Source organism: Podarcis pityusensis, assembly GCF_964106645.2.
Source record: "Podarcis pityusensis genome assembly, chromosome: 3".
NCBI lineage: Eukaryota > Metazoa > Chordata > Lepidosauria > Squamata > Lacertidae > Podarcis > Podarcis pityusensis.
This window is the reverse complement of record NC_138026.1, coordinates 110,826,637-110,839,440: the sequence shown is the minus strand read 5'-3', so window position 1 is coordinate 110,839,440 and position 12,804 is coordinate 110,826,637. Positions and strand designations below refer to the sequence as shown.

At 45.1% G+C, this 12,804-nt stretch overlaps 1 protein-coding gene across 1 annotated transcript in view; it reads left to right on the top strand.

Moving 5' to 3' along the window:
- LOC308474485 (proteasome activator complex subunit 4) overlaps positions 1-12,804 on the top strand; it is a 201,365-nt gene that overhangs the window by 153,343 nt on the left and 35,218 nt on the right. Inside the window, exons 13-17 of the mRNA XM_081000810.1 lie at positions 4,023-4,121; positions 4,419-4,488; positions 7,649-7,716; positions 8,636-8,851; positions 11,019-11,176. Coding sequence (XP_080856936.1) covers positions 4,023-4,121; positions 4,419-4,488; positions 7,649-7,716; positions 8,636-8,851; positions 11,019-11,176 — 611 coding nt within the window. The remainder of the gene's footprint in view (positions 1-4,022; positions 4,122-4,418; positions 4,489-7,648; positions 7,717-8,635; positions 8,852-11,018; positions 11,177-12,804) is intronic.

Here is a 12,804-nt window from a genome sequence, read left to right as displayed (position 1 = left end):
CAGTTCCAATAGTAAACAGTGGTTCATCCTTCATCTGTGAAGGCCTATCTATTGTGTGAGATTTACTCTCAATGACTGTTACAACTGAACTCTCTGAGCTATCACTGTCATCGTCGGTACCACTGTAATCTGTGACATCAGAAAAATCATCATCATAATCTGAATCGTTTCCTGTGGGAAATGTGTGTTCTACAACCCGCTCTTGCTCTGGAGCACTCTCTAGGAACTTTGTGAGAATCACCTGACCAGATTCAGACAAAATTACTCTGTAGAGACCCTTTTCATATCCCACAAAAATGCCTCTGGCATTCTTTACTCCACCTGGAGCTTCTGTTCTCACATGAGACCCGAAAACCTTAAAATAGGCAACAGAAGGTTTTCTATTGAACAGCGTCTCAAAAGGAGAACATCCCAACTCTGTTGAGACCTTTCTCAACCACACATGAAGATAGGACGCTAGCGATTCGGCCCAATATTCATGTGGCAAATGTGAACTCAGCAATTGCGCATTCATCCCCTTTTGCAATTCTTTGTTCACTCTAACACAGACCCCCCTGTTCCACGCTTCTTGCGAAACTGCAACTTTGTGGTCTATCCCTTTTCCATCCAGGAACTTCTGAAACTTCTGTAACAGAAAAACTTGCTTGTCATCTGTGAAAAGACAATCAATGTTAGCATCATGCATACTTTTAACCTTGTCACAAAACTCCTGAAACTTTTCTAAAGTTTCTTGCGGTTTCTCCATCATATAAACCCAAGAATAATTAGTGAAACAATCCACACACAAAAGGTAATATCGTGCACCGCCTCTAGATGGTTCTAGAGGACCAATCACATCAGCATACACCCGCTGAAATGCTCTGTCGACCTTCTTGGTCAGCTTCCTGGTGCTCACACTGGTCACACTTGCAAGAGAGATTTCGTTAGAAACAGAAGAATTACATTTCATGTAATCACTTTGATCAAAAGTCAACAAATACAGTCCATCTTTCTCTTTGGCAGTAAGAAACAGTTCTCCATCTTTGTAGATCTTGCAGCTTTTAGCATCATAGGTCAGTTTCAGTCCTTTCTTTGCAATCTGCGACACGCTCAGCAGATTAAATCTCAGTTCTGGAACCAGGTAAACATCACTTATAGTCAAGTTCAGACTCTCAAGATACACAGTCCCAATTCCGGTTGCTCCCAGCTCTTGACCGTTGGCCTGTTTCACAGTGAAGCTTTGCTTCTTCAACGTCGAAAACAGTTGTCTGTGCGGGCACATATGAACCGTTGTGCCCGTGTCAATTATGAACGAGTTCCCAACATCTGGCGTGGTTCCTTTCGCCATCATAGCCTTTGCAGGTTTCACCTGGCACTTGGAACGGCTTTTGCCTGACGCCTCAGGCTTCGTAGAGCTGCTCTTTGCTCTTCTTGACTGGCGCGGCTTCTTACAGTTTCGCTGTAGATGCCCAGTCTGTCCACAATTGTAGCATCGGACAGCACTCAATGCTACTCCATGCTCTCCAGTAGCATCAGCAGTGGGGGAATTAGAACTCTGTTCTTCCCTCCCCCTGTCTTTCACTTCCAGTGCAGCAAGTCTGTCGTGTTCATTCAGGACCACAGCACACACTCTCTCCGCGGTCAGCTGCGCGGCCGGTAGGGAACCAAGCTGACTGGCAACAACCTTGTAGGTGCGGTTAAGGCTGTTTATCATCATGAAGCAAAACACTTCCTCCTGAAGACGGAAATTGCGTTCCACCATCTGTTGACGCAGAAACTTCATTTCTGTCAGGTGCGCTTGAACATCTCCATCAGGCGCAAGTCTCAGATTGGTCAATTTCTCAAAATACAGCAACGCTGAAGAACCAGCATCTCTCTGATGCGTTGTACGCAGCGTGTCCCAAACCTCTTTCGCATTTTCTAAATGCTGAACATGCACCAACTGATCATCTGAGACACACAGAATTATAGCAGTCCTGGCCCTTACATTCTGTGACTCCCAACCTCTGGTTGGTGCTGCAGGGATGGGGTTTTCAATTACATCAAAAAGCCTCTGATTCTGCAGCAGGGCCTTCATCTTTACAGACCAAGATGAATAATTGTCATTGGTTAAGGGAGGTGGGCAAGGCAAACCTCCCCCTTTCTTGGCATCCATCTTGAAGCCAAGCCTCCAGCTCACACTGTCAAACAAACTGTAAAATCCAACAGTTGTTTTTTCCTTTCTCACGCAGCAAACTGCAAGTTGTTTACGGTCTTTTGCACCTGGCAGCTAAACTCTGGCTGCTATGAAAAGTCCCTTCCAAGGGCACGTGAACTTGTAGCCAAAACATTCTCTGGTTTTGTTTCACTTTCCCAGGCTCACACTCACAGTCCAGCCCCTTTGCCAGTAACTTTCCAACTTTCCGTTACTTAGCAACAATGCATTTCAATAGGACAGTTTATCAACCACAAGAATTTGTGGAATGCAGGCTTCAGCCTTCAAGCTGCAGGCCTCTTCCTCCCGGAGCTTTTGTTTTCTTTGAAACGCAGCTCCGTGAACCAGTGAATTAATCAGACTGCGTTCACACTTTTAGCCTGAAATGCAGCATACCTTGAACTTTGTTGCTCTGGAAAACACCTCTTCTTTCCACCAGCTGTCTGTTGAGCCTCTGGCTTCTTTCAGACGCTTCTCTTCCTCCTTGGAGCAGAGGAGGACAATCCACCAGCCTCTCATGCAGATGTCCGATGAATCGAAACCATCCGAAGGCTGCCATATGTTAGTATCTTCGGCTCGCAGGCAGAGGTACCTGGCCTCCCCCGAGGCAATTGAGCGAGATACTGTGTTTACCGTCCGTCTGCGACCCCGGCAGGCTAGGTAAACAAACCCGGCGATTCTTCTCATTTGTCGTGAGAAGAACACACCCTCTGCTTCTCTGCTTCTCTCTCCCTCCCTGCATTCTCCCAGGGAGGAGAAATGAGACAGACAGGAGTCCTTTCTACATGTTTTATTCCTGTCACTCAACAGTACATAGAAATGCGACTGCACCCTTCAGTCTCCATCAGAAGAGTCACGACACTCCTCCCCTGTACTTCCAGTACAGGTCATATGACACACTGAGCTAACATCCGGTGCTCAGTACAGAGAATAGGCTCCACCTTTTCTCCAACAGTACATCTGCAAACCTGTTTTGCATTCCAGCCATCTGGAGCTGGCTTTTGCCTTGGTGCTTTTACCTGACAACCGGCCCCCTGCTGAAAAAGTTTACTGACCCGTGTGCTAGAATGTAAGGGGAAAATCACACTGTAGCTTGATTTAAGACAACACCAGACTTAAAATTAAATGCGTTGTATTTTCTTTATTCCCCCCCCCCGAGGGCATAGGCCTTCTTCGTGTATCTTTTAGCTCCTTAATAAGCAGCTTCATCAATATGTACATGACTCCTGTGTTCTGCCTTAGGAAATCAAATGGTTCTTAAGCAAGCTTTTATTATTCTTTCCTATCTGCTAAAGCTGATGGACTCCATGGTATTCTGAAGGGTGGGTGACTTCCCTAAGTCACCTGCTGGACTTGCCTAAGCTGTCTCCATATCCCTGGATGCTTCACAGACCTATTACCAGCACGTTTCTTTTAATCATGGGTGGTCAATCTGTGGAGGAGGCAGTAGGTGAAAGTGGCATGCCCAGAGAAGAACTATTGTGTCTCCCTTAGTCATATATCCTGCCTTTCTAGCACTGTGCTGCTGCCCCAAGGAACCAGGAGCTGCATGTTCCCTGTATATTATACAAGAGCAGAACTATCACATTAAGTGTTTGACTTGCGATGCCCTTGCCAAAAGTGGTTTGCCACATGGCGTTGGTGACCACTTGGTTTCCTTATTCCTTTCTGGTTTTCTCATCATGATGGAGACTGAACGTACAGTGGATTCCACGTAGCTCCTCTGCCTGCATTGTGAGAGTGCCATCAATTATATATTTAAATCAGAATATCTATCTATCTGACCATAAAGTGATGTTTCCTACCTGGATGATTGAATTGCACTTTTTCTTTTGTGTGTTTCTCTTAGGTTGCCTTGGAGAAGGTTTTCAATTTTGCCGTTTCGAATATATTTGAGACGAGAGTAGCAGGACGGATGGTGGCCGACATGTGCCGAGCTGCCGTGAAAGTGAGACCTTATTCTTTCCCTCCTTTCAGCCTTTCTTGGTTGAGATGCAAACCAAGGAGTAACCTTAGCTGCTCTGTTTTTGCTGGCCCTGGGAATATTTGCCAGTTCTCTCTGTGCTTGTGGGCCTTAAATTGCACATTATCTTACCCAGCCATTCATGCCTTCCAGAATCAAGGCCAGTAATCAGAGGCAGATTTCTAACTATTGCTGTAGGATGCTCATTATCTTTAAAGCATACAAACTTCCATGCTTGCAAAGAGATCTTAATGTAGAACTTGATTCTTTGTGACATTTCAGTGCTGTCCTGAGGAGTCTTTGAAGCTCTTTGTACCCCATTGCTGCAGTGTTATAACACATCTTACTCTCAGTAAGTGTCAATGATTTTACATTGTTTTGTGACTGGCTTGTGTTTGACTGTTTATAATGTGGTTTGTTTGTTTGTTTGTTTGTTTGTTAATTACTGCTATCTGGAGGATATTTTGCATGTTTATATTTCACTGTTTTCCCAAGCTGCTCAGGGCAACATACATGGCTCCACCTGCTATTTTTATTATCACGACAACCCCTGTTGTAAGCAGGTGAGGATTCGAAATCTCCAGTGGCCCGTGCTCACCCAGTGATCCAGGTGACCCACTGGGATTTTTAACATAGATCTCCCCATTTCAAATCCAGCACTCTAACCACACCTGCACTCTGGCAACATTTACGTAATGTTTTCATGTGCAATTCCTTCCTAACTTCCCTGGGATCTAGTGATGAAGGGCAGTATATAAACAAAACAAATAAATACTTTGTTGTTGTTGTTTAGTTGTTTAGTCGTGTCCGACTCTTCGTGACCCCATGGACTAGAGCACGCCAGGCCCTCCTGTCTTCCACTGCCTCCCGCAGTTTGGTCAAACTCATGTTCGTAGCTTCAAGAACAATGTCCAACCATCTCGTCCTCTGTCGTCCCCTTATCCTTGTGCCCTCAATCTTTCCCAACATCAGGGTCTTTTCCAGGGAGTCTTCTCTTCTCATGAGGTGGCCAAAGTACTGGAGCCTCAGCTTCAGGATCTGTCCTTCCAGTGAGCACTCAGGGCTGATTTCCTTCCAAATGGAGAGGTTTGATCTTCTTGCAGTCCATGGGACTCTCAAATAAATACCAAACTACTGTAATTCCAGAAGATTAGCTGAGTATGACTGTAGCTAAAGCCAAAAAAGGGTTCTCACGCCTTTTTTTTATTTTACGGTAGCAGATTATTGGATGCTGCTTCCTGGTCCTGCCTTACTGGCTTGCAAAGGGAGCATGGTTGGGACCTGCTCTTTCGACGCACTTCATTTGTTTCAGTTTCAAAGCAGCATCTGGGCAAGGAAGAGATTCGGATAAGCTGTTCCGCACTTCTTGCCTCAAACCCTTATCTTTGCTTCACAGCGCTCCTGTCATGTGTGCACCACATGGCAGCAAATGTGTTTGTCACTCAGTTTATATGCTGGAGAAAGCTGTAGCCATTCCCAGCTCCTTAATTCATGTACCCATTCCATCACAGCATCCCGTTGCGTCGGAAGCAGTTTAGTCATGCTGGCCACATGACCCGGGAAGCTGTCTGTGGACAAACGCGGGCTCCCTCGGCCTGAAAGCGAGATGAGTGCCACAACCCTGTAGTTTCCTTTGACTGGACTTAACCGTCCAGGGGTCCTTTACCTTTTTACGCCTTAATACACAGTAGGAAACACGTTAGACACAAGTGCTTTGAAAGCCAGGCAAACCTGGCATTACAACCAAGTATACCTTTGACAGAGAGTTGCAAGCCAATCTTGGTCCCAGGGCAAGTGTACTTGTGTGCTACATGTAGACGTGAGCACATGTTTGTTGCATTCATAAGCAACAGTTTTTGAGTAGTCCTTAGTCTCCCACCTTTTTAAAGTTCTCATTCCCCCCACTCCACCCGCCTTCTGGGCAGTGGAAGAGGGAAATTCAACCTAATGGGGGTGGGGGCGGGAATGCATCTGTTAGGGGGCTTTGTAGGAAAGAGAGACTTCAGTACACAAATTAAAACCAAAGCTATCCACACAGAGTCTTTGCCCAAAACAACCATGAGTTTTGCCAGCAACAGTCTTAGAGCATCTAAGCCCCTGAAGTGCCGGCACTATTTTGTATTTTGTTTTTTACTATTATTATTATTATTATTATTATTATTATTATTATTATCCCTTTTATTGGCATCACATACAACATCCAAAACAAATCAATACAGAATTACCCCTTCCCCAGTGGCACAAAACATTTGCTAAAAGTAATGAGGCAGAGCAGTCTGTCGTCACATCTCATGGTCTCCCGGGAGATCAGACGTCTGCAGTGTATTTCGACGACAAAAAACCAAATAGAGATATTTCGCCACTAACTTGGTGAGCTCCTGATCATTCCCCAGTAATAGAAAATGCATGACCTCTGACTCTGGTTTCCATTTGAGGATACAGAGTTGATCTAGAAATTGCTGGCGGAGATCAGCATATAGTTTACAATTGAGAACCACATGTGTAAGGGTTTCCACCAGGTCAGTTGTGCAGTTTTTATTAGTTTTATCAGCTTTTGTCTAATGACTAATGCTTCAGCTGAGTGCTATTATGGAAGACAACTGAGAGCAGGAAAGGGTGCCTTTAACTGGGTTTGTTCAGTTTCTAAGGTTTGAGTTGCCATTGTCGTGCCTGCGGGCACAGTGGTGGCCTTGAGGACTTCACCTGATTTCTGTGAATCCTGTCGCTGTCCTCTTTGTTATGAGGCAATGAGTGTGGCTACCTCTTCCCCTCACCGCAGAAAGTTCATTTTGCTGGAGGAGGAAGTTGGGGCAGAAGCCAACACTCATTCTTTTGCTTTTCTAGGCTCGGATTAGTACCTAAGCAGACTGAGAAAGTAGGGAGGGAAAGGGATCTGGGAGACAGGGGAAAGGAAAACCGGGGTGGGTGGGATGAGGCGTTGGAAGTGTGGTGTTGCCGGAGTCACAAAAAGAATTGCTTGTATGCCAGAGAGAAAGTGACTACACATGCCGGATCCAGTAAAATGGGTCCTTTTGAAGATTTGTGGGGGGTTTTCTGCACACACTCTGGCAAATCAAATCACAGATCACATCAGCCTTCATTGACTTAACTGTACAAAAATAATAATCACAAATTTAGTGCTTTCCAGTGTTTCTAGCTTGTTCAAAAACATTGATTCAAGGCGTATAACCCACTGCGGGAGGCAGTGGAAGGCAGGAGTGCCTGGCGTGCTCTGGTCCATGGGGTCCCGAAGAGCTGGACACGGCTAAACGACTAAACAACAACATAGCTATAATTTTTACAAGAGATCCCCTTAAACCACCATCACATCACGTGTTGCCTTTGGATCCACATCTCTGTTATGTGATTTGTTGGTGGGCTTCTTTCCATCCTGTGCAAAAGCCATGAATATGCTTTTTTTAAAACAACAGCAACAACAACTTGTTATGTTGACCATAAGAAATTGCTGATGAAAGTGGAATAACATTATAACTTGATGCTTTCCCCCCCAGATGATGATGTCTTGCGTGATGAAGAGTTAGATAAAGAGCTCCTCTGGAACCTTCAGCTTCTGTCGGAGGTATTATAGAGAATGCTGCTTTTAATGCTTTATTTTCCAACTGTGTACTTGATCCATACTTACTTTCGGTAAAAAAATTGAGTACTTTTAAATAAATGCTTTTCTATGCAGAACCTTCTATGTGATGTATACACAGGGGGAAGCCTGTGAGCATTGTGACTGAGAATAAACTGTCTAGACAGAGTGGAAGGCGTTGTGTCAGATTACCCCAGTGCAGTGCCTGCTGTCCTGTTTTGAGCAGTGACAGCTAGATCCTTATTTTATCCTGAAGGACGAGCGGGGAGACAAAAGCTTCCCTATCAAGGTTGCAGCTGCAGTGCTTTAAGTGGGAACACAGCAGTTGCAGCATTGCTCCCAGATGTTCATCCTGTGGGCAACGTAATGGCACATGAAAATTTCTCATTGCCACACCCTTTTCCTTCAGCCCTTTGCGACGGATTTCCTTTGGAAATTCACTTTATTCTTCTTCTTTACCTTTATATCCAACTGTTAAACCGAGATGCTCAAAACAGCATATATGCAGTTTGCAGGTGGGGTTGTCCTGCTTTAGCCAAAGCTAGCAGTCCTAAGTTCACTCACGAGGGCAATCTAAAAGGCAAGGTCTGGCCAGGGTCTGAAGTCAAATCCTTGGGGCAATGCAAAAGCCAAGTTCCAAGAGCAGTTCCAGGTGCTGCAAGGGGGTGCCTGAGAGTCAGACAGATTCAGTTAAGAGCAAAGGGCTCCAAAAAAATCAAGCAAAACTTGCAACGGGCACGTTTGGTGGGGCTGGGTTGGTACCTGGGTCCTATTTAGAGTAGCTGCAGCACTCAAAATGCAAAAGATGCATTGATTTTCTCTTCCAGAGCTTGCGTTCCTGTGTGTCGCGTTCCTATTTTGTTGATGATATATTTAATTTCCGATGTTTCAACTCTTTGGCTAGATCACTCGTGTGGATGGGAAGAAGTTGCTGCCGTACAGGGAGCAGCTTTTGAAGATTCTACAGCGAACCCTCCATTTAACCTGTAAGCAGGGTTACATTCTGTCTTGTAACCTACTGCACCACCTTCTTCGTTCTGCTACACTTATCTACCCCACAGAATACTGCAGTGTGCCAGGTGGCTTTGACAAGCCTCTTTCTGAATACTTTCCTATCAAGGCAAGGATTTTAACTTACTTAGGATTAGAGAATTCCCCTTCCCCCCACCTCTCTCTCTTTCTCTTTCTCTCAAAAAGAATCTAAACTATTATTTTATTTGCGTTTATTTGAGGATTCACCTAACCCCCAGCAGCGATGGAAAGTGTAATTGAAAGATGCAGTGCCAATCTTTAACAGAAATTTTATGTTTATGCTTTTGCTCTCTCTAGCACATGCCACCTCAAGGGAATGGGCATTTAACGCACCAAAAAAACAGTCTCTAGAAGTGAAAGCTTAATGTTAAATGCATTGTCGATCAGCTCATTATCTAGGGGCTGCCTCAAACGATGTCTCTGCACTGTTCTCCACAGTGTGTGAAAAGGATGCAACCTCTTTTACTACATGTGTGCCAGTTCTCCATTGAAGTTATATGCAGCATACTGTCAATCAAAGATTTCTTCTTGTGTATTGTATTGTACTCTGCAGTACAGTCGGAAGTTGAATGCCTTGCAAGACGAACGTTTTGGCTCCCGGATGCCGCAAATCCGGAAGTGATTGTCCCGGTTTGCGAACGTTCTTTGGAACCCGAACGTCCATTGCGGCTTCTGATGGGCTGCAGGAGCTTCCTGCAGCCCATCGGAAGCTGCACCTTGGTTCCCGAACATTTTGGAAGTCGAACTGACTTCTGGAACGGATTCTGTTCGACTTCCGATGTACGACTGTATACACAAAGTGCACCTATTGGTCTTGTAACATGTGAAGCTACTTGGAGCGCCCAATTTCATACAAAACTTTAGGGTGCAAATCAGAAGCCGGCTCCGGTTAATTTTCACCGATTCAAGTGATACCTTTTGTCCATCTTCGCAGTCCAGATCATTCCTAGGCATGTGTAATGTAATCAGTATAGATAGGAGCAGTTTTCACCATTATGTTGGCATCATTCCCGGCATGATTGTCAGATTTTACACGCTGCCGGTGTGAGTGCATGTCCAAAGATGGTTAGGACTGCTTGTCAGTACGAAAAACATAGGGCAAACCTGCTTACTATGTTAGGCCACAGTGGGTTCATGGCAGCTGAATCTGAAATGATCTCCCACGTCCAACAACTTTAGCCGTTGGTGGTTATTTTGTACAGTCCTAAAATACCTGTTACATTTGATACTTTTTTTGTGGGAAAATGGTTGACGCCCAAGGAAGAAACAGTGAAGCATTATATTAAAACACAAAAGAATAATAAATCAAAATAAAGTGACAGCAACATTGATTCTCACTGGAACTAAAAACAGGTGGCAATAAGTTACTGTTTTTAATATGTGGGCAGTAACCGTGTTGTCAACTAGGCAGCAGTGTTTAAGAAAAATAATTGCTGCTACCTTGGACTGGCTGAAACCTGGCAAGTGAGGCGCCTGCTTGTCTCTTGAAAAGTCTGTGTTAAAGGAGCAACTCAAGGACTGTTGCCTGCTTTTTGGTCCTTGATGAAAATTGCACTATTTGTTTGTTTATGCCCCACCCTTTTCCCTGATGGGACTCAAGGCGGCTCACGTATAAAAATGAGAGCCAGTAAAATCATAGAAAAAGCAATAATTAAAAGCAATTAAACATTTTTAGAAGTAAAACCACATAGAATCTATAAAAATCATGCGACTAATTACAATAAAGGCAGTTAAAAGCAGTCAGTTCCCAAAAGCGTATTGGAACAAAAAACGATTCATCTGCTGGTGGAAGGACCATAAGGAGGGAGCCTGTCTAACTTTTCTGGGGAGGCAGTTCCAAAGTCTGCGAACATTATTCTGGCTGGAACATGTCCTTGAACTGTGATCATGCCTCTTGTTTGTTTCTATGGGAGGTGGAGCCTACTATACAAAGATAACATTTAAATTATTAGCTCCACCCAGTTTTGCCTATTTTCCCTCCCACCACTTTCATGTGGCCGTTGGAAAGTTGTCCAGAAGGGCCGAAAAAGGTTGCTAGTGAGCTTTATTTTCAAAATTTGCTGCAAGGCTCTCCTCTCAGTTATCCCAAATTGTTACCTTCTAAGATATTTTTGTGTGTGATGCGTTCCTCTTGCCCAGGGCACCTGGTGCCAACCCTCTTTTGTCTATAGTAAATATTACCCTCATGTGTAACATGTGATATGTTTACCTTTCTCACTAAGTGCGCAATGCGCACTCTTCTCTTATGTTTACAGGACTGGGGGAAGCCTGGGGATCTATGGAAACTTGACATCCAATGGCATGTTCCTTCAGCCGAAGAGATCGCTTTTTCCTTTGAGTTGCTGGATTCCTTTCTGCAGCCGGAACTTGACAAGCTAGGAAGCTACGCAGATGGAAATCTTGAAATGTCCAGGTTTGTAGAAGTGTATTTGGTGGCTGGGTTTTTCTCAAGAGTTTAACAGACAGGCACATTTTGGGTTGGCAATATTTGCACAGGTAGACTGGCTGTCAGCTTGCAGAGGGGCTTGGTGGGTGTTCTGCAAACCTGATGTGGTTGCAGACACATCTTTATTGTGCAGTTCAGCCAATTCAGCTTCTTGGCGTATGCATTAATTTGCTGGTACCCCTGATAATCTGCTCATCTGTTGTGTGAATGTGTTTCACTTGGATTCTTGAAGATTTTGGCTTGCCGAAGTCCTCCTGGTGACTTTGTAGTTGAGGACTTCCCAGTTCAGAACATTTGTACTTGCATATCAAAAATGTAACATGTGAAATGCCCTCCAGTAATGAATCGTGTGTGGCTCCCGGTTTGAACTGGAGCATTCCCAACTGCCACATAATGGGTTCATGCAAGGACTTCCACTTAAAGAATGAAGCTTCCCCTTTGCCCCCTGCACTCCCCACCCCAAAATCTGTTCTGCATAAGTTCGATCATAGGATGACTTCGTTAAATGCGACCCTATATAGGGAGCCAGTGTGGTTTAGTGCGAATATACCTGTCCAGGTAAATGAGATCCAGGTTCTAATTTCTGCTCAATCATGGAGCTTGCTAGTACTGAGTTGATTTAAATCAAGTTTCCTGTTTATGCTACTTGGTGTATTTTCTCAACAAAGCTTACGCTCTAAGTAACTAGAGGTGGGAAACGTCTGAGCAGTGGGCCAGATGTGCCCCTCAGGGCATCCCTATCCCCTGCTTGCCCTTTGCCCTCCAGTGTGGCAATTAGGCTTGAGAACCGCCTCCCTTGGAGTCAGTGGGACAATATTTTCAAGCTAGTTGCCGCCCGTGCGGCAGGTTCAGAGTGGTGTTGCATTTGGAGGGGGAAGGGTTAACACAATTCTCCGGATGCAGGTCAGCATGAAGAGAGAGAGAGCCAGTTGTCAGTGAAGTTAACTTTTTATTAAAGGAAACGGATCTACAACTCGGCGACCTTTCCCAGTAGCTCTTGCCCCTTTGGCGCAGTTGCCAGGAATGAAGGTCCCTGCCTTCCATATCTCTCCACAAGGCTCCTCCTTGCCTGGATGTTTCCCAAGCTGTATTAAACTGCTTTTGCGCACCTCTGGCTTCTGTCCTGCCCTCCTGATTATTCCATGCATTCTTGGAGTGGGGTGGGGTGGAGTGGCGAACTTGTTGCAGCAGGAGAGGGATCCTTCAGCTGCCTCTTGAACCCCCTCCTCTGCTTCAGCCTCGAGGTCTGAACTGCTCCCCATCACAGGCTCTTCCTGCTCTCTAAACCCTGTTGCCACTCCAGCATCTGGCACTTTCTCCCAATCTTCTCCGGCTGACCTCTCTTCTGTGTCCCCTCATCTCTTCCCTGGCTCTTAAGCCTTCCTTCCCTGGGGTTTCCCCAGCATGTACCTCTCACAACTCATCCTGCCAGTCCCTGCGCACTGCAGTCCCCTTGGGAGATCACATAACCCTCCAGCAACTTAAGTTTGAAAAATCTCCAGTGCTCTTTTAAAATCCAATTGTTGCTGGCGTGTGTGGTTTGTGTGTCGGATCTGGGAGATTATGCACTGTGCTATAAATGAGTCTGTAGCTGC